The sequence below is a fragment of the Rhamphochromis longiceps genome, linkage group LG4 (assembly GCF_057381845.1).
Source record: "Rhamphochromis longiceps isolate RC_006_pf linkage group LG4, R_longiceps_female_GT1.1, whole genome shotgun sequence".
NCBI lineage: Eukaryota > Metazoa > Chordata > Actinopteri > Cichliformes > Cichlidae > Rhamphochromis > Rhamphochromis longiceps.
Genome location: NC_140560.1, coordinates 35,620,717 through 35,642,877, shown reverse-complemented (window position 1 = coordinate 35,642,877; position 22,161 = coordinate 35,620,717). Strand labels below are relative to the sequence as shown.

The 22,161-nt window shown below is 42.8% G+C and overlaps 1 protein-coding gene across 2 annotated transcripts in view; it reads right to left on the bottom strand.

Annotated features, from left to right (window-relative positions):
* The window catches only part of LOC146672215 (RNA binding protein fox-1 homolog 3-like), a 328,681-nt gene that overhangs the window by 190,211 nt on the left and 116,309 nt on the right, over nt 1-22,161 (bottom strand). Inside the window, exons 1-3 of one of the 2 annotated variants that reach the window (XM_085404745.1) lie at nt 9,151-9,493; nt 8,473-8,529; nt 3,944-4,037 (exon numbers count right to left, since the gene is read on the bottom strand). In XM_085404745.1, coding sequence (XP_085260871.1) covers nt 3,944-4,037; nt 8,473-8,475 — 97 coding nt within the window. In that variant the 5' untranslated portion in view covers nt 8,476-8,529; nt 9,151-9,493. Of the gene's footprint in view, nt 1-3,943; nt 4,038-8,472; nt 8,530-9,150; nt 9,494-22,161 lie in introns of those variants that run through there. The other variant, XM_085404746.1, reaches the window with a different exon arrangement.

Genomic DNA, 22,161 nt, shown 5'->3' with positions numbered 1-22,161 from the left:
ACGTCTCTGCATCCATTATCTCGTCTGACTAGTGGCACTACCTAAGGTCTTGTGAGTGTATATATATTCATGTATTCATAACCAAGTCTAGTCGTGTCACAGGATCTGAAACAATTTATGGCGCAGAGAAGAAAAAAAACATGATTGAAAACACTCGCCTGTGAACTCAGTCAGTGTAAAGGCATAAAAAAATGATCATGGCCCGAATTGCAATGACAACACCAAGTCGCTCCTGTGCACTTGATTCGAGTGAGTTGGCCAGTCTCTCGGCAGGAGGCTGTGCGCCGCTGCTTTGTGTTTATTTCTATGACAGTATGTCTGCGCGCACAAAATATGCCACGCCACTCTTGACCCCATTATATTCTCAGGCAACGTGGCAATTTGCAGACAAATACAGACCTTAACTTCAGCCCTGGAGCCTGCAACTTACATCCTTCTCCATATTCCAGCTCGGCTCCCACAGCCTGTCAAGGCGTTATGGGCCCTGAATTAGCCTCCCATTACAGCAAGGCTCCAGCTTCCCCCTAAAGTTAACCATAACTGACCATTTGCCGTGGCTTCATTATAAAGCCATGCATGTAAAATCAAGTCGTGGTCCCTGGCCGTCACATTCGATTTCAAAATACAATCCCCAGCTCCCCCTCTCGGAATCTCCATCTTTCTCTCTTACTTAAGTTCAACCTTCTCCTTGTTTCATAAAATATGATCTGATTAAAATAGATTACACACCTTGTTAGCGGAGCGTTTCATATTTGATACAGTGTTGCTTTAAGATGGGCAACCTCCTTCATGATTCAAAGTGATTGTGGCCTTGTTCTCTGGCCTATTTGTTTAATAAGCTCTGCTACATCAGCGGGCCTTTTAAGTGAACACGCTCCCCTGCAGCGTGTTCACTTAAAAAAACCTGTAAAAAAACCACACAAGAAATTTTTTTTAAAAACGAGGAATCACGGCGGCCAAGGATTTTCTTCTTCTAAGGAGTGGGAGGCCAGATAATAAGCAGCAATCCTGACTGTATGAGAGGAAACCCAAAACAGGAAGCAGCTTTTATGCGCTGACCTGTAGGGAGAGCTACGGGTCAGCTGTGAAATATTCAGGCCCGATTAGCCCAACGCCGCTTAAACTAAAGCTTTCCGATCATACGAGGTATGCAAATGGGATATTACAAACACAAAGAAGAAAGGCAGCGTCTTTGAGGGTAAATGAATTCATTATAATCCTCACCTCATCTGCTCGCTGATGGAAGACTTCTCGTGTAATCGCTGATGGGGGGAAACCTTCCACTGTACCCAGGGAGCTCAGATGTGGGAATAATACCGGGTCGGATCGCCTTAAAATGAAAATAATACTCCCCCATTTACCGTGAACAAAGTCCATGTAAGAGGGTATAATGTAATACTATGCTTGAGGAATGTAATTATCATTTAGTGGGTCCGTGAGCTGTGTTTGACAGGGCCTGAACTGCATGAAAAACTCATTTTCATTTTTCTTATTATATCATGATTATATAAACATTCTTAACCAGTGGCCACAGCAGCAGCAAATTATTGCAAATTAGCCCCATATTGCCAGTTTTTAGCGGAGGCAAATGAACAAGCACTACAACTCCAGTGTTTATTCCATAAATCAGCCAAACGCAGCACCTGTTGAGAATGTAAATAGCTGAGGCTATTTGATTAAACTTGCATCAAAACATTTGAAGAGCTCTGCTCGTTTTTGGGGCTGTTTATCCTCCTGTTTTCATCTCCACGTTAAGTTTGTTCTCTCCGCCCACGCCCGCTGCAAGCCGAGTTTCGATGGACGGTGATGGGGGAGACATAACACCCACCAGCTATACGTGGGGTCACGGGAGGTCCGTCATTACCAAGCCACAGTGGTGATCACGGCAATAATATAGAACTATAACCGAGCAATTAGACTAATGGAAAACGTCCCTATTTCTCCCGGTGTGCTGCAGCGAGACGCGCCGCATGCCCCGCGGGCCCCCCGCCGAGATGAGGCTGGAGATATGAAGTGGAGAGGAGGTAATGGCTGGGGCCCATTGATCCTCGCTGCCACCTGCTATATGGCTCCGCAGAGGACGGGCGAGGAAGCTGAGAGCTTCATCTGGGGAGAGATCACACCGACTCCTGGGCTCTCAGGCATATGGATAAGAGTCTTTTTCTAGTCTTCCGCTACTTAACCAGCGCACATCAGCACAATATGGCCGGATAGGGTAGAGTAGGACGCGCATACATACAGCCTTTATCGCAGTGAGAGAGCTTTCACACCGAAAGGGCGTGAAGCTGTTTCCTCAAACTCTGGAGTGTTTCGCCCCTGGAGTGAAGAAAGGTGACGACCGCTGAAATAAAAACCACAATAAGTGGCAAAGGTCTCGCTCTCCTTTTCTTTTTTGTCTGCACGCAGACGAGTTGTTGCTGCGCTGTAAAGCCACAAAATCATAACTCATAATTTGTGTTCGTGAACACGAATTCCAGCGCTTGTAATGTGATGGAGATGCAAAGGATGCCTGTAGCGCTCGCCTCCAAATACGAGGTGTTAAAAAGCCAAAAAAGCTGGAGTCGGGTACCAAAACAGGTTTTCTCTCTTAACAGCTGTCACAAAGGTAATTCCTTTTAATTAAAGTTAGGAAATAGGCTGCTAACACACTGCACCCAATCACAGTTTGCTTTGCCTCACCTTCAGCACCTGATGCCACTGAACTGGACCTCTCGACAGCCTTTGCCGCGTCGGTGCCTTTGGGAGAGGTTTTATTGGAATGTGACGCTGACTTCTGTCTCCGAAAGGCAGCAACAAAGGCTCAGTGATATGACAGTGGCTTTATCTATCTTTTATATACAGCCTATTATATTTGTATATAATATGATCGCTCAGAGAGAAAGTCAGATGAAAGAGAAGCTCTTACTTTTTTCTCTCCCGCTGTGCACCACTCCGACATGCTGTTCATTTACCCGACGGACACAGCAGAGAGACGGAGAGAGCTGTTCCCGTGCAAGGTGAGCAAGACGTTGTTGTCAAGCAGGAGGACACTGTGCAGATTTGTTTTGCTAGGTCTTGCAAGTAGGAGCTAAATCTCTAAAGTTACAAAGTTAGCGACAGCGCAGTGAACTAAAACGTGGTGATCGCAGCTGTGAGCGAGAGGGGCGTCGGGTGGATGGGCTGAGATGGTTTATAAATAAAAAACAAATACCTACAATATTAATAAATGCCCTAATTCAAACTGACTGGTCAGGATTGGCATAGCAGACAGAGTGGCATTAAACAGGGACTTGTGACCCCCACCCAAGCTGGACTTTAATGCTGTACCACCCTGAGAATCATTTTATTGCACTCCCTGGTTGAATTTGAAGTGTGCTGCTTCCCTGAACATCCCCAGCTGCACAGTGCGTGTGCTCTGATACACATGAAACCACATCCATGACCTACGTCACAGACCTCTAACAGCCCCCGGAGTACATGCATACATCACCGGGGCGATGTGAGCAGCTGTATCACTGGAGAGGTAATCCCAGTCCCTCTTCTCTAGTAGCTGAAAACATTGGAATTTTATCTGTCCCTTCACTTTAGTAAAGTGTGTTTTTAATCAACATCAGAATAAGATGCTTTAAAAAAAATGTCACAATGAAAATAAAGCACTGAAAGTGTTCTTTTTTTCCTATGGATAATTTTTGAAGACAATTTTTTAAAAATCTGGTTTCGATCTTTTAGCCTGTGAAGCCAAAAACAGGAGGAAAAAATCCAAAACTAGACAAAGAATGTGCAGCATGTTCACAGTGATGATGTTCACAACTTAAACCTCTGCTCAGGAAAAGCTGTGGATAAATTACCTCAGTGTAAACGCCACTTGGCTATAAGATAAGATTAAAAAAAAAAAAAAAAGTCAACCAGAACACAACAGACCAACAGGAGGGGGGGTCCGAAGGGGGTTAGTTAAGAGTCTGACCTGCCCAGCTGGGGGTCTCCATGTACAGGTGAAGCCGGTCGGCCTGGAGCTGGGTCACTCGACTCGCTGCTGTTGGCACAGGTGCTGATGAATCCTGAAAATGGAGAAGAGAGGAAAGCTCCTATTAGAAAACAGAGTGCAGCAGCGAGAGGAGGTGATTCATTTAATTATGCGCTAATGAAACAGGGAACAGAATTCAGCCGTCTACTTTTACTACTTCATACTAAAGCTGTCACAATATCACACTTTTGCTTCACGGTGATCAAACATTTCACAATAACAACATCGGTGTGACGCGTGCAGAAAATCTGAAAAACACAGTGAAAGAAATCATGTTTGTAACAGCAGATTTTCATCCAAAATCCAAAAATATATCCTAAACATGAAGGCATGTTTCAGGTTAGTCCTAACATGACATGTGGAAGAAGACAGGTGAACGCAGTCAGTGTGCTACAAACACCTCAGCGATATTAACTTCACCCATATGTCGACTACACCTGATGTACAGTGTACACTTACTTCACAAAGACATTTGGCTGGTAATATTTAGAGACTTTCACCTTTTTAGATAACATAATGGAAAAATTCACAGGGAAATACTTTTTTTCTTCAGGCCTGTAGAGCTGGATGGTTCTCACTGTGTGATGCTCAAAGAAAAAAAAATCCTTTGAAAACCTCAGCAGCGTTACTTTTTTTCAAAATCTACAAACCCTGTTGGGAGCAGTTTCACGCAGGAACTATTTTCTTTCTACCCAACTACACCCCCCAGCCATATTACTGTGCAGAAGGGGGCGTGCATTTAGCATTGAGTCCAGGCTTGCACTTCCAACAGAATGTCAGGATGTAGATGGTGCACACCTTGGTTTAGCAGCAGTGCAAACTAGCTGAAGCCTTCATTTAGTTGCTGAATGCAATCGGTAAATAGTTCCTGCATGAAACGCCTCAAAACAAGGTTCACGAATTTTTACCAAGCAGCTCAGTTTCATGTTCGTTTTTGGTGCAAAATCAGGCCAGTGCCATCAGGCTCTATTATAACCTTTCTACAGTCTCCAAAACAGGCTAGACGCATATATGCTACTGCAACTGAACTGTCCCTTTAATGGATAGTTAAAGGGACGTCTAGTTAGATGAGGAGAAGTGATTAGTTTGTCTCTGTGAAGGCTTAAATAAGCCTTCACACATAAGCCTTAAAATAACTAATAAATAAGGAGCATTTTATTTGTTTGACACATTCGCACAACTTCCACGTAAAGACAATGATGTGTAGTTGTAGGGGCGTGAGCCGCTGGAGCCGTTTCTTGACATTTCGTCCTGCTGCGTAGCATCTCCAGCTAGCATGAGGTGCCAGATACAGTGAGGAAGTGCAAGTTTTTGTTTAGTCTCTTCACAGGTACAGTGGCACCAAACTTGACAACCTCACTGCAACAACAAGACTTCCAGCTGTTGCTCACCAGGAAGTAGTTATAGTGAAATCCATTTAAGTCGAGGTTTCTAAAGACGTCTCCTGTCACTCGCAATAAGTTGTGATGACGGCAGAAAGTAGCACTCTGAATTTAGCGATCAAAAAAACAATGTCGCAATTACACCGAGTACGTTTGGTGCATCGTTTGCAGAGCTGGTATTAATCACCGGCGCTCGATGCTGTCAGACGTTACATCCCGTGTGTGTGAGATGCAGAGCCAATACACAAAGCATATATATCTGAATGTTCCTGCATGTTTGTGCCTCAGTGGGTGACTGTTCTCATGCAGCAGGAGGTTTTTCTGCTGACTTGTGTATCTTCGCAGGCCTCTGGTTGGCTGTTGCCCAGAAGCCCAGCCGGTGAACCGCAGAGAAACCGCATTGATTTCATCCCAGCAGAAATCCCTTCTCCTGGTTCCCGCCTCCCTACCCCGCCCAGCACCTGATTAAGCATTTGCAGGGAGCCATGCCAACACAATTTGTCATTTATCAAAAGTAATTAAAAGCAATTTCTTTTCTCTTGTTGATTGGGAATTGACTAATTGTTGAGTCAGTGAAAACGGGGGAATAAATAAAACAGGGAAGGATGAATTTTACATAAACTCGGAGGAAAACATAAACGCTGTAAAACGAGGGCCAGACATCTGGCTCTGTGATTTCTCTCTACATGATTATGGCTGCAAAACCGAAACAGTTGTTTAGCGCATTCAGATATACAGCCCATAGGCAGTAAATAATATATTAGAAACAGCATATTGACTAGCTGACTTAAAAGGGTGTTTTCACTTCATGTTGTGTGAACACAAGAGTGGGAGGAAAATACAAACACTGGTTGGTTATTTGTTAACAGGAAAAAAATGAAAAACGCTGCTCCCACTTGTGCCAAAAGAGATATTTGAGCCGGTAAATACCAACATCTCAGTCTCGGAGAAACCCCCCAACCCCCCAAAAAAAGGGACGAGACACAAGGTGGAGAGAGGCTGGAGCCATCCCACAGCAGAGGTTACAGTACATCTATCCAATGAAACCAAGCAATACCGTTTCAACATTATCGGTAACAACCTCTGAATGCACCATTACCTTCTATAAGGGCAGAATGAAATGTCAGAATTGATTCGAGAGGGGAGGGTTGAGATATAAGTGGGCAGCTAAGGTGGCCATTTTGTTTCAGCGGCCCTACTCGGTGTCCCTGGATCATTAGCGGACGGTAAGAAAGAGCTGGAAGAACATGAAGGAGGTGTGGGTGGCCATCGCACACATCTCTGGTGACAGCATATGAAAAAGCAACCAAAAACAAACACACACAAACACACACACACACACTGACATGGCAGGAATCAAAGGGGGAAAAACAGGCACGCGCGGAATCGCTGGGAGTCGTTTAAAATTTCGCACCACTTTGTAAATAACTTTAACTGCACAAATACCTGGTTTCGCTCCGGGAGGATGAAAAAATTTCCAGCCAACAATTTATTCCCTGCCAACAAATGGCGCCGTTGCTTCAATGAGACTATTTGAATATCCCTTTGAAGGCTGCAGATGGACAAGCAATGCTATCATTGCCTGGAAACACAGAAATAATTGGGCAACAGTGGAAGAAGCCTGCATTCATGTCTCTGCTGAGACCCAGCTTGGAGTATCTAAATGAACCTCTCATTCTCCTGCCTTTTGTTTACGTTCCTATTTATCATAAAAACTCAATTACTTATGTTACCCAACATGTATGGTTATTAATGTTCTAATTATGCTTTTCCCCTCTAATCTTTGCCTCGCAATTTGGGTGATGTATGTTTGAACAATGCACCGAGTCCCCTGGAAGTGAATGCTGAATTAGGACTATGTATGGTGACAAATTAAAGGGGAAAGCCGACATCCAGTGTCTTTTAAGGTGCTGGGGCACCACTCGCTGCCCGAACAGCTTCAGTGCACCTCTGCGTCGACTCCCCATGTTTCAGGTGTTTTACTGGGACGAGCACGTTCTTTCAAATGTGATGTGTCGTCTTCATCATTGCTTAATGCACTGCTCATGCCAGTACAGAGGCGTAACCTTTTACAAAAAGTATTTACCGTAATTGTCGGGCTATAAGCCGCTACTTTTTGCACAAGCTTTGAACCCTGCGGCTTTTAGTCAGGTGCGGCTTTTCTATGAATTTTCCATGATTTTTGTCATATCGTAAGACGATTTGTTTTGTTTGTTCCGCTGTTGTACGGCACTACGTTGCCTGGCGGAAGGATCGGGGTTCAAGAGTGGTATGTTAGTCACATGTCCGTCCGCCAGGCAACATAGTGCCGTACGAAGTAGCGCGAAAAACAAACTTCAAAGTAGCGCTACGCATTCAGCGGGAGTCGTGGATGACGAGCGGCGATAAACTTGCGAAAAGCAAGTTATGCCCAACTCCACCGGTGGATTCTGACAGCGTGGAAAAGTGCGAAAACATCCACGATCACCAACGGATTTTGAAGGGCTGGACTGCTGCATGATGGAGAGGAGGACACCGCCACGGCCCTTCTGAGGGTGTTCGACTCTGACACTGACAACGAGGATTTCTTTGGTTTTGAAAGTGACAACGAAGGAGAGAAGCGGAGAGTGGATGACGAAGCCATCCTGAGCCTGTTCGTTTCCGACATTGGAGAAGAGGACTTTGGTGGTTTTAGAGCGCAGGAAGAAGAGAAAGATGGTGAATGACTGACTTTTCTTCTTGTTAAAGCCGTGTCACTGCACCTGAGCCTAAAAGGTAGTCCGAATCTATTTTCTGGTGTGCTGTAGGTTACTGTTATGTACTACATGTGCAAATATGTACCCATAACTTGTTTTTCAAAATATTAATAAAAGGGGTGTGTCCCCAAACAGCCGTCTCTTTCCTGACAATTCCCTTTGTGCATATTCTCTTACATATGATGAGTCAACATTGAAACACCTGCGGCTTTTAGTCAGGTGCGGCTAATGTATGTACAAAACAGGATTTTCCCCTGATTTTAGCTTGTGCGGCTAATATTCAGGTGCGCTTTGTAGTCCGGGAAATACGGTACCTATTTAACAAGATAAAGTGGATGAGATTAAAACATACCATTTGTGCTGTCTGTCTTCACTCTACATGGACATCTTCACCTTTCTGCAATCCTTCCTGGCTGAAGAATTGTAAAATGTTATTACTATTATAGTTAAATAAAGTCAAATCTACTATATTACCAAGTATAAGCTGAAAATGTAAAGTGCTGGAGAAATTTCTAAACAATTTCTTCAGGAAAAGAAGCAATAAAACACCATGAAAACACCTCACCACTCATAAAACAATATTATTGGGAAACTGTGCATAAAATATCAAAATAAAAATGATTGTTCTTCAGGAAAATGTTCCGCATCAGTATTAAATTGATTAATATTACTGCTGCACATTGAGCTAATCTTAAATACTTTATAGTCTGTTTAATGCCCAGCATCATATTCTATAAATCATGTGTTTGTAGTGGCTGTCCTGTGAGAGCCACATATCTAGGAAACACACAGTTGTTCCAAATCACAGGTCTCTTCAAACAGTACAGTAAAATAATAATTTAAAAAATCAGCTAAATTAAAAGGCTGGATCAGTGTGTGACATGGTTAACTATTAATATCCACAGTGGATTCAAAATATAAATGAAAAATGAATGTGGAGTGTTAGCAAAGCAGCTGGTTAAACCTATTACACTCAGGTATCCTAGTAGATGCTAATCTGAAAGTGCTGCTGAGATTGCACCTGCTTAACTTGCCTGATTTATTAGCCCGGACATGGTCAGAGCTGCTGCCTCTCCATCATCGTCACAGCTTTCCTTAGAGTTATTAAAAAAAATCTCAAACTCAATCTTCTCTACATCATACATGTTAGCCAAAGCGGTTAACAAGGGGAAACTCCAAGGTTACGACGCTAAATCTCTGAAGCCTGTTTACTTACAAATGCTAACTAGCGTTAGCTAATTGGCTAATGCTAATGTCTTAGCATACCAAGCACAAATCATAGCTAATCTCAGAGCAGTGAAAGCTGACCAGCAGCAGCTTGCTTCACACTCTGGTCTCGTCTCAAAGGTCAGAAGTTTATCCAAAACCACTGAAGGAAAAAACTACTAGCCTCGAGTTTACTCAGCTTCAGTCACGGACACGCCCTCAAACCTGACAGAGCTGCTTTCATGAAAATGAAATAAGCACAGCTTTCAGCAACAACATCCGACTGCGGCCACAGGCTGGCAGCAATGTAAAAGCTGGATTTACATATTAACTGACAGGCGAGGAGCTTGAAGTAGACAAATAGCTTTATTTCTAAAATACACATTTTAATGTGTATTTTTAGGCAAGTACTGCTTGCCTTGCTTGTTCTAACTAAATGCCACAATTTGACTTAATGGAGTATTCTTCTAAATCAGCGGTCCCCAACCCCCGGGCCTCGGACCGGTACCGGTCCGTGAGTCGTTTGGTACCGGGCCACGAGAGTTGAGGCTCAGGTGTGAAATGTATAGTTTTCAGGGTTTTTATCGGTTTTCAGCGTTATTTTGTTATCGTTTTTATCGTTTACTCGGTTTTCCTTGGTCTTTTCACACATGTTTTATGAATAAATTTTCTTTTTTTCGGTACCGGTACTAGTTTTATTTTGTCGTATTTATCCGCGACACCTTAAAGGCCGGTCCGTGAAAATATTGTCGGGCATAAACCGGTCCGTGGCACAAAAAAGGTTGGAGACCTCTGGTGTATAGTCTGTATGTATGATAAGTGCACCACACAAACATAATGGCATAAAAGAACCTCAGTACCGAAGCCAGACTGTTGATATTTGGTCAAACTGACTAGAATGAACTATACCTTGATGACAGTTACCAGCTAATTGTAGCTCTGCCAGACAGACAGGCTGTTAGTACAATTACTGAAAAGGCAGCCACATCATTTGTAAGATAATTGCTGCGGAAGGGAACCAGCAGCATCCACTTTGGTGACTCAGACTAGCAGAGGTGAGGCTGACTGTAAAGCTAGTGGCTACAGCCTCCTGTGTTGCTATGCACCTATCAAAGTGACCCGACTTCAAACTCAAATAAACTCGAAGTTTCACTTGACCTCTATGAAATAATCTACAAAGGCTGAAACCATTCTTCTACCAGACTGAAAACTTTTGGAACCAGCCTCAAGTGGTCACCTGAGGAACTACAGCTTTCAGTGTTTCCGCATTAGCTTTATTTTCAACCCCACAGGCTGTGGGCAGGTCCCACAGTCATAAGAGGAAATGTTACATTTTTTGCATTGCGACCACGTTGATAAATAAAGCGCATCACACCAGCAGTAATGATTTTACTCTGCACCAAAGTTCATAAAGCTGAGCGTGGTTGGCACTGAAACTAAGCTTTAAATGTCAGTCCACAATCTGTGATTGGTAACCCATTCAACTGTGTTGGACTCGGCGAGTATGAAAGCCAAAAGGAACGATTCACATAAATCTATCGCACTCATCAAACCCTTCAGTGACCTCTCGCGCCCTATGGATGGGAGTATTGTCATCCTTGAAGAGGCCATTCATTTCATCACTGGTTAAAAAGGAGATCACTCAGAGCAACTTTGTATTGACTTGAAGTGACCCTTCTGAGGGAGAAGTAGACCCAAAGCAACATGCCCGACAAAGAATAACAGAGCCATCCGATCCCTGCACTGTCGGGGTCATGGTTCATGTTTTTTCCTATAATTTGTCACTCCTGTGTATGTCCAATAACAAATCTTCTCCTGGGAGCGATCTGATGGAGACATAGAGACAGCTTGTGTTAGATTGTTTATACATGGGGATTTATTCCAGCTCAGCTAGCATGTGTGATTCCATCCAGCCTTTGTTCAACATAAAGCAGAAAGTTGACTAATCTCACCAGCAACAAAACAGATGTGCATTTGGAAAGAGACAAGAATGCACAAAAAAAATAAATAATAAATGACAAAACAAAGCAAAGTACTTTTGGCTAGCTCTTCTTATTCTTCTTGTGAAAGGCTATAGGTATGACAGCTTTAGAGGTATGAAATAATGTCAGCGCGAGCCACGAGGAGCCCCTGCAGAGAGGCTGAGAGGGTCCTGTACTGCCTCAAGCAATAAGTGTTCTTCAAGGCTTTTCCTCAGAGCACTTTTACAAGAGCACAAATTAGGTGTAAGGAATGCCGGCGCTGGCGGCGCACCAAGCCAGCAAACAGAGAAAAGAGAAAAAATAAAATAAAAATAAATATATATTTTTAAAAAACGGGGTAGAAACTTGGATGACAGTGAAGAAACGGAGGGCTTCATAAAGTGCGGAAAATAAGCTCTCACTTTCAAACGTTTACAGCGGCTCAAATATCTGATGATACCTCTCATAGCTTTTAATCTTTAATGTGAAAAATTAATCATCCCATTCATTATTTTAATAGCTGTCATTTTTCTCTCCCCAAAGTGATGATTTATAACCATTAAGCCCTGCATAGGCTTGTGTGAGAGGGATTTATCGTAATGTTTGCACCAGGTAGCCTCCAACCATATTTCATTACTCTGACAAGCCATTAAAATGCCCTGGTGATTAAACAACGGCTCTGAGGTCAGTGTGTAAAGCTGTTTCTTTACCCATGCAGGAGCGCAGCCGTGCAGGCGGGGACCGCTAGCCTAACAAAGCCCCTTTCGCCTCTGGTTCCCTCCAGACTGGCAATCGTACTTATAGATCTCTATCTGTTGTACTGTGCGAGGGCGACAGGGGCAGATGAGAATAATGTGCATGCACAGAAGCTACAATGAAATAAAGTTAAGAATGGGGCTATTACAGCGCTTTTCCTCCGTGGTTTGACACTGTGATAACTGTGCACTTACAGGAAAAACTCCTGCTTCAGATACTCCTATATCCATCTGTCTGCGGGGCTCACAGTGTTCCAGGAGTTATTTTTGTCTTGTCATTTATGCCTCTGGTCTACCCACTACTCCCTTCCACTGCTATTTCAGTTATTGTTTTCCCACTGATCCCACCATATATAGATTTGTCTAGTGCGCCCAGGGCGCGAGTGGCAGCTGAAGGAAAATACAAACAGAATTTAAATAAAGTTAGACCTTTGTGAGGTGAACACGGTTGGCGCATCATATGCACCGACTGCCTTTGAATATTAAAAAATGGGAATTTTGTGTCAGGAGTTCCCGTTTTCATTATCTCCAGTTTCCAGTCATGCGCGTAATGTGCCGACATGCCTCAGTCATTACTTCAAGCAGATTTGGGGTGCTCACTGTGAGCGTAGTTAAAACGTGAAGAAAGACAACCGTGTCACAAATGGGACATAGTTAAAAAAGTATTGTTGCTTCATTGCATTCTGGTCTACTGAATTCACCATCTGGAAATGGTATCATTGCCTCTTCCACCCCAATTTCTGCCTGTTTTGTGTTGCCTGTGTGTGTGTGTGTGTGTGTGTGTGTGTGTGTGTGTGTGTGTGTGTGTGTGTGTGTGTGTGTGTGTGTGTGTGTGTGTGTGTGTGTGTGTGTGTGGCCGTGATATGGCCATTGTAGGAAATAAACCTTAGTGTTTCATTCTGAAGCAGCGATGCCAACACCTGATGTTTCACTCCAGTGTTTTTAACAGATGATATCCCATCATTATTTATAGGAATTACATTGGAACACACCACAACCACCACCGCACGAGGATGGCCTAAAGCGCAGGGACAATGCTGTTTTGTTAGCGGTTAAAAAGGCAAAGTGTCAGTTTTAGTGAACAGATGCATGTATGAACAGCAGGCCAGGGAGCTGTGGGGAGGGTTTAACTCCCTTGCATGTACTGTATATCCATGTCTAATGTCCTGAGCCCAATGAGCTGGATTGATCACTGATGCCACATCTGACAGTGACTGACAGCGCCTGTAATTGCTGTGTTTGCTTAGGGAGATGGGCAAACTACCGTGGTGGGACCGCATGGCAGAAGCATGCAGACGTTTCTAAATTACCAAGATTTTCACTTCTGGATAGCAGCTGACTACTCACTGTGACTATGGCAGGAATCAGACCTGTTGTCATGACCAGCAAACTCCTGCTCCAAGTCAGCTCTCGTAAAGGGTGCTCACACATCTCAACTTCAACAAGTCGGTATTAATTTGAGACGGATTCTCCAACAAAACACAGCAATTAGATGAGACGTGCTTTTGTGAGGCCAAACATGCCCCTGGAGAAGAGCTTGCAGCATGCGGCTAGCTTACCTAATATTTGGTTCAGGATAGATTATTTACTCTGAAACTTCGGTCCGCAGCGCTACATTTACTATTTATACATTATGAGAATCAATGTCAGCGTCGGGGTACAACTCTACGCTCTAGGTCAACACAACAAGAGGGAAGGAGGCACCGGCTTGTTGTACTATTCAGCAATTGCACTGATAGGTTAATAATTTAACAAGTCGAATTTTTAAGATGGAAAAGTCCCGAGTTGGCAAAACAAAAATGACAAAATTCACACATGAAAAAAACAACTTGCCAATATATTTGAAAATGCAGTATAATCGCGAGAGAAAGTACTAATTATATGCAAAAAAACCTCCAGAAAACAATCCAATTTGTGGAATGCATTTGCCATATGGTAAATGGATTGTATTTATATATATTTGAGTGCTTAAAAAACAGCCCCCCACTATGTAACAGTGCAGCAGCACTGATGCATTAATGTATGTTTTACCCAGAACAAATTTCATTTCCTAAAGTGAAATGTTTTGTATAATCTCTGTTTTTTCTGAGATAACAAGAAACAATCGCTCTCTCAAATTGATGTAGCGTAGTAAAATATACAATCGTTCCCTCTAAAATGTAGTTAAACAGAAGTTTAAGGTAGTAAGAAGCTCAAAAAAGTACTTTAGTGCTAAATGCACTAAATGTCCGTCACAGCCAGACGCGACTGGGTTAAAGCGTATTAAACCGCAGAAACACATATTGGCAGTTAGATGGGATTTCAGCCTGTGCCAGAATCTAAAAACTCTGTGTTGTTAACATTTACAGCTCCTCATCCTGAGGGAGAGAAGTGATCATCAGTGAAATCACCCTCATAGATTTGAAAGCCTCAACTAAAAACGGGGACATATACTATAGGCCGCGATTTCTGCAGTTTTATTTCTTTTCACCGCTGGAGCTCGGATCGTCGGTGATGAATGGCAGAGCATACTCTCTGGCGTTCTCCTCTTGCCACGGCGATCCAACAGTTGTCACAGAAACAAAACGAAAGCTGCAGAGGGAAATTTGCATTCTAATGCGCCCAGAACATCTCATGTTTGTTGTGTCCCCGATGAGAAGTAGAAAAAATAGCGCTAATTTGTAATAGATATCAAAATTCCCAGCATTAAAAAGTTAATTACCACAGCAAATATAGCAGTGATAAACGGCACATGATGCCATTTCTGCAGACGACTGTTGTTTCCGCCGAGCAGAAAAATATTTAGCATCCAGCTGTACTTTTGGATGTGAGCGAAGGGGGGGGGGGGGGGGGGGGGGGGGGGGGGGCGAAAGGTACTTGTAATTCAGAATATTTTTTCTGCAACTTTGCAAGTTTTCATCTATCAGCAAGGCACATTAAATCCCAGCTGGTCAGATGCTAGACTCCTGATGCTCGGCTTTAGACATGAAACAAACTGCTGCCGAAATTAAAGCAGTTCTCGGAGCTGTGGAAATTCCTCCTACAAGAGTCTATTAAAAATACATGCTCAAATGAATCTTGGTGGTGATGACAAGTTTTACCATATTCTTCTTAAACTTTTAATGCACCCAGCCCCGACTTCAAAGAGAAAATCAAATATTAAGGCTATTATCTAAGCTGTTCTCAATATTATCCAAGCCTGGGTTATTTATATAGCACACTAATCATTGTGTTATATAAGCCCCTTTTCGTTTTTGAGCCAACGTAACGATCGAGAGGTGGTTGTTTGTAGTTTTGCAACCTAAAATAAGCATTCTAATTTATATATTTGCTGCAACGAGATTATGTAGATTTATTATAGCAGCTAGCTGGATATTGTAAATGTAAATATATTTATAATTTATGACTGCGGGGAAACAGATCATTTTTAATATAGTGAAAGCGAGTAGTTGGAGTTTTGGCAGAGGCTTGTGCACACTCAACATAATTCGCTCCATCTGTATAAAAAAAACCTAACAAACAGTGAATGATTATCTGCTCTGATTGAGAGGAATCACTGTAAATCTGGTGCTACCTAACCTGGATCGCAATTGTTTACCCACCAGCGAGACGGTAAATACTCTGGCTGACATTTGAGGGAGGTTAGTGTGCTCGGAGAGCAAAGTGGAAGTGGAGGCTCAGATGAATTTGTCTGACAAATGCTCCTGGAGTATGTGTTGTCGACTGTGCTTCAGTGAGGCCCTGGACTGGGATTTGAGTCTGACTGAAGCCAAGCAAAGCATGCCAGATCACTAATTGCACAATTTAAAACCAAAGTCCCTGGCAGCTTGTCGTTTGAAATGGAGAGAAGAGCCATTGCTTAATCACTGAGCTCAACATAGATCTGCAAGGCTCTCCACCGAGGAACCCCAGACGTACATGGCTGAAGTTCAGTGTCAACAGCCAAAGCAAAGGCGGCACGATTGGCTGCTTTCTGCCGCAGCTGTAATTGAAACGTTTTATGAGCCGACGCCTGCGTGTGATTGGATGCCGAATCGCCGCGCATCAAATGTTGCTGCATTGGCAGTAATTTCACTTTCATTTAATTGTTCATATATGCTAAGAGACAACTGTAGCTCACATTTGGTGGCGGCGCACAGTAGCTGCGCGTCTGATGAATTGGATCTCTCTCTTAAAAGCACTGGACGAATGTTTGACTGCAGTGCAATTAAAACGCAGTTGCATTTTTTTCTACCTTCTCTGGCACTTGACACATTTATCTGAACTAACACGCCCCTGCTCCCTCCCCCCCCCTTACACAAGCAGGTTCGGGATATTCATGCATTCACTCTGCATGTCGAGTACAGGAGCCACACATCCAGCCACCTGCCTTATCATTAGCTTCTTGAGACAAAACAGTTCTGGGGACTATCGAGGGATAATTACCCACTGGGAAGGTCCCGTGGGAGGTGCATACCTTCCAGACTGATTTTCTCTTCCAGATTGCACATCACGTCTTGTTGTGATCTCATTCTCCTGTTATTCTGTACCGGTCGCTTTATTTTCAGGATTGCATCACATTTGAGCAGGTGGAAAACAGCAAAACCTTATATTTGTTTGTTTCATATCTCTATTTTTTAAGAGCTGTTGCTTACATAACTACCCATATGGAAAAGAAATAGAAAAAACTTAAAAAACTTGCATCAGATGTGGCCTACTTCACATAGTGAATCATAGAAGGCTTATATGATTTACTCATGAAAGTGGCCACTTTCTCATTACTTTCATATATTGTTATAGGAAGTATCCAAAACATACAAGTTTCATTTATATAATTTTTCAAAGGATCTTTTATCTGTTTTCACTCTTGTATGCTTTTCATACAAGTTTCACACAAGACTGATACAAACTTTATAAGATTGATATATATCTGTTCCATATGTGTAATACTGCCAAGCTGCATCTGACCGGTCAGTGTAAAACTACTTTTTTCCAGAATCATTCCACTCAAAGCTGAGTTGCACAGCATTGTCTGCTGCGACGGTCCCTGTGTCAGATTAGGTGATTAAATAAAACTGTAAAACATCACCCACTGATACCTGAATGATCATCATCAGGAAGGAAGCGCTAACTATCGGCCAAAGCCGGTTAGTTTGTTTCACCGTTCCAACTACAGTAGCTCCATCATCCACTGACCTCCTCATTTTATCCACATGTTAAAAAGTAAGAGATGGGCTACATTCACGACAGGTCGTCAGTTCACACCAGCAGCATCGTTCTTCCTTTGCTTGGACATGTTTAGCGTACAGTTGGGCTGTGAATGCTCACAGTTGAACTTAATCCTAACATGCTTGAACGTGCTTTTTTTTGCCGTCCTAGAATAAAGTGTGAATGCACATCCACTACAGCAGGTGGCGGAGTTTATTGCACCGAGCGTGCGCACACACTCAGCACAGTGCAGGAGATACAGGAACCCTCAAGACCCTCAAACATTGATGAAAAGAAAGTCAGAGAGAGACGGCGATAACGAGAAACTCTAACGTCTCCTGAAAGCTAAGATGAGGACATATGACCAAGTGTAGCACTTGGCTTCACTGCGACTATGGTGGGAGATGAAGAAAATTTTAAATGTATTTACTGATTTTGTTTAATTTTATTTTTCAGAATGGTTCAAGTCTGTCAAGAAAATGTTTATAGTTTATTACAATTAAAGGATTATTCTATTCTATTCTATTAAATGTAGTCGTAGTAGTTTAGAGAGTTGCAGTACTACTACATGCACTTTAGATATTTTCTGTTACAGACGAAAAAAACAACATTAATAAAGTTATTCTTTGTTTGAAGTTGATCTACGTCTCTTTCTTTTTTCTTCATTTTTTGTTTTCTTTAATGTTAATAAGGATACAATGTTATGCAGAGATGTACTTATAATAACAATTTTATAGACAAATGATGCTATTTGAGGGGGCGCCAAATGTTTTCTTCTTCCTAAGGGGGGCGTAGCAGGAAATAATTGAGAAGCACTGTCCTAATGGAAGATTAAAACATCACTAACACTTTTCTGTGAGCAGACTGTGAAGCTCCTGATTTACAGTACGGTTGTTTTTCTTGTAAAACATTCGATACGGCGTAAAACGATCGACTGTCATGGACGAAAACCATTTTGGACCTCGGATACATGAGACACACTAACTGGTTTAGGTTAAGCATTAGTCGGGCAGAAATCCTGCAGATGAACCGGTTAAATACCGAGTCAATAATACAAGCAAAAAAAGAACAAAATTAGGAAGTATGCAGTTGGAAGCACTGAAGTGTTGTTTACATTTTGTATACAGATGCTGCACTACAGAAAAAAAGCTGAATGCAATGAAAAGTAAAATTTTGGGATCAATTTTTAATTAAACATGGAAATAATAATAAGAACGATGATAACAATCATCTCCAAAGAAACAGACATGGAAAAGCATGAGCTACGATAAGAAAGACATCACTCAGCCTTCAGAATATATATGTTATATTGCTTCTACAACGTCGCTCTACGGGGCATTAAATTCTCATTTCCTGTTATAGCTATGTTACAGGTTCAGGCGATTCTCCACTGGCTATTGGGAGGAGCCGTAAACATTATTGCTATTGAGGCCAGATTGTATTTTGGTGAGAACATTAGCAAAGAGGCATCTTACTTATTGCCCCAGCGACATGAAACTAGCGGGGTTTTCTTCTTCTTCTTGGTCCTAACAAGAGAATACACACACCACAGGGAGACAGCAGTTAAGAAGGGAAGGAGTGGACCTGCAGACACACACGCACGCACAAGCATGCACGCGAGCATGCACGCACACACGCACGCGAGGAGGCACGAAGTAAGATGGAAAAAAAAAAGTGAAAGAAAATAAAAAACACTGCCCTGAAGTCAATTCCACACTCAAGCAACATCCGTCTCTGATCTTGGAGCATTCTTGCAGCAGCGGCACAACAAGAGTGATGCAGCACTGAGGGCCATGAATTAAAAAGTCAATATGTAAAACCATAGAGGGATGCCATTTTGAAAAAGCGTTCCATCAATGGAAATCATATTAACATGATAAAGGGCAGATTGGTAGACAAGGGCATTGATTCAGTTGCTGCTCCGTGGCCCGCTATGTCCACCTCAACATGTTAATGAATCGCACCGCAAAAGGAGAGGTGGGGTGGGTCGAGGTGAAGTGTGGAAGGCATGGAGGGAAAGGGAAGGGGGAGGGGGTCGCACGAGGGGAAAGAAGTCATCTTTAAAGCAACAGGAGGCGGTTTGGGAGCAGGAAGGTGGCACCCTAGTGAGCTTTACCTTCCACTGTCACATCAGCTGTCATCACTCCTGGATTGTTTTCTGAAGATGAAGTTTTTGTGGAGGTTAGGAAAGGTGGCGGCTGACTTGCACCGATTTTTTTTTGGGGGGGGAGAGTAGATCCAATTATAAGGAAGCTTGGGAGAAAAAAGATGGAGTACTGTAATGCCACCCAGACCCGGAGTGCTAGCGCAGACACAGCAGAGGTTTCACCCCCTGCTGACCATGACTACAGACACATAGCCTCGAGGAGAGAGCATCCAAGGCTTCACATATGCACATGCGTGCACACACACACACACACACACACACACATACAGAGAGAGTGACATGAAAGCAACAAGGCAGTGCTGCCAGGCCAAACAGATGAATTACTTATCAAAGACGTGCACAGCAGACCGGCTATGAGGCTGCAACACACAGACAGCTGGGGCATTATCAATTCACCTTCAATTAGCTGTCCTTGGCACTGCCTGCCAACAGGACCTGGAGAATAAGTACATTCACAATGCATAAGCTCATTCAAAAAAAAAAAGAGCGAGGATCAGGTGGATTCTTTTGAGGAATTCAATTAAAACAGTGTCAACATTTAAAAAAAAAGAGAAAAGCGCACAGGCACAATTTCTATAGAAGGATAAAAGCAAAGGGATTATTTTCAATGCCATAGGAGGCGACGAAGAAACAGAGGGCGGAGGGAGCGAAGAAAAAAAGAAAAAGCACTTCCTTGGAGTCTGATGGCACAGCACCTTTGTTAAATATGAACTAATTAACTGGAAAAATGAAAGTGTTTCATCTTCATTAGGATCAGACAACAGGAGTATGAAACATAATTGAGAGTAGTTCCACTTTAATAGAATGAACAGAAGTCATTTGGTATTGAAATGTGCAGGATGATTTAGCCAAAAGAAAGTGTATTATTAGATTTAATAAAATACCTACACATGATCAATGCTCAGACCACAGGTGGTAGTTTGTCTCTGGTTCTTCAAATGATTAGGCCGACAAAATAATGCCCAGTCGGATTCGTGTTGCTCCCGCATTGATTACAGCGAGCGGCCCATTTTTCACAAAGTTGAGCTCTGCGCTACATTTATTAAGCCTTTACGCATCTGACATAACAACCGGTAGCCACATAATCACATAATGCACTGTGCACACTGGATTTGGTGATAACAGGATGCCGTGGTGAGGCCAGTTGATGAGGATGACGAATGACGCCGAGCTAGATGACCAGTAGAGTCAGGACGCATAAACATTACATCGCGTGTCGCTGAAGATGGCCGCGGCAGCCTCCTTCTTCCTGTGACAGGCGTTGCATCAGATTTTGGAACCTGGCTGGGGGGATTTTTGTCCCATTCAGTCTAAAGAGTATTAGCGAGGTCTAACACTGATAAGGCCGGGCTCACAGATGGCTATCCAGTTCACCCCGAAGGTGTTTGGGTGCAAGGCTGGATTAGTCACAGAACAAAGTGTGCCTCAAAATCCCAGTGGCACCAAAAGCATCACATTCACTGCATGTGAGCTGTTAATTTGCTATAAATGTAACTTAACCTGGATTAATACTTAAAGAAAAACACAAAAAATGTGAATTGAAGCACTTCCTGGATATTTTTTAGATTAAAACATGAAAAAGAAAGAAAGTTTAGACTTTTGTTTGTGCAGAAAAGTGGTGTTTTTGCACCAAAGCACAGTGGATCTAAATTAATATTTTAAATAGATGATCATATATTGATGATATTTGCAGCTCTCATTACATTTGCAAAGATTTCCCAGGCAAAAACAAGCAACTGAGAGCAGTAGGGCAGCCATTTTGGATATAGCATTTAAAGGCCATGACTGCTGCAGTGCACCAACAGCCACCTGTGAGCAGGATGCTGTTGTTAAATATAGTACAAACTTAATTCTCCAGGTTAGTGTCTGCATTTATGTCATATAGAGGAAACTTTACTGTTTTAGTTCATATTGTCTTCACAGTTGCACCAGTTGTGCAGAGTCACATATTGCAATGTCAGATGAGTTGCACTCTGACTCAGGCTGTTGGTAATCTGCCTGCATTTATAAGTTACACAGCAATTATTTGCAAACGTTCTCCAGCGTGTCCGAGAGTCCGTCGGAGCGGGATCGTGATTGTTTGGAACCAGTTGGTCATCGCGACTAGCAAAAAAAATTCAATCCAATCTAATTTTTCCAAGTCACAAGAAGGCTGAGGTCCTATTTTTACTCAAGTGTGACTGATGGAGATTTTAGAGGCGCTAAGGTTTAGACAAAGCTGGAAAATTGGCCTATGGGGGCCTCGGGAAGCAGAATTCCACCTTGGGGCCTTCAAAGAGGTCAGTCCATCTTTTGGCGAATGGAAAACCTTTTTTAAATCTGGCTTTGTTTACTGCAAAGGGTTGTCCTTTAACTGATGCCAAAGTTAAAAGCACAACATTTTCTAATATTTTTATACTGCATCACAAGTAGGTCCCCCCGCTGGAACCCAAGCCTTTGGTCCAAACAGAGGAAAGCCTTTGCTTACAGTGGATCCACATACTTATGGTCATAAAGTGCACATCACAAGTGTGCTAGAACCCCAGACTTCAAAGAAATTGTAAAGAGTTTAACTCGTGCCGCATGTGACCCCTTCCCCCCATCCCACCAGCCCCTCAAAGAAATGCATGGTGCACAAAAGCAACATGGTCATTTTTAAAAAACATGAGCGCATCACAGAGCTCGGCCACATTGAGACAGCTGTCTTGAGAAACAGTGGGTCTTTATCACTTCAAAGGCTGACATCCCTCGGGCGTCTCGGGGAAGCCGTGACTGGCACTCGTACAGCCCTCTTTCTGCTGCATTTG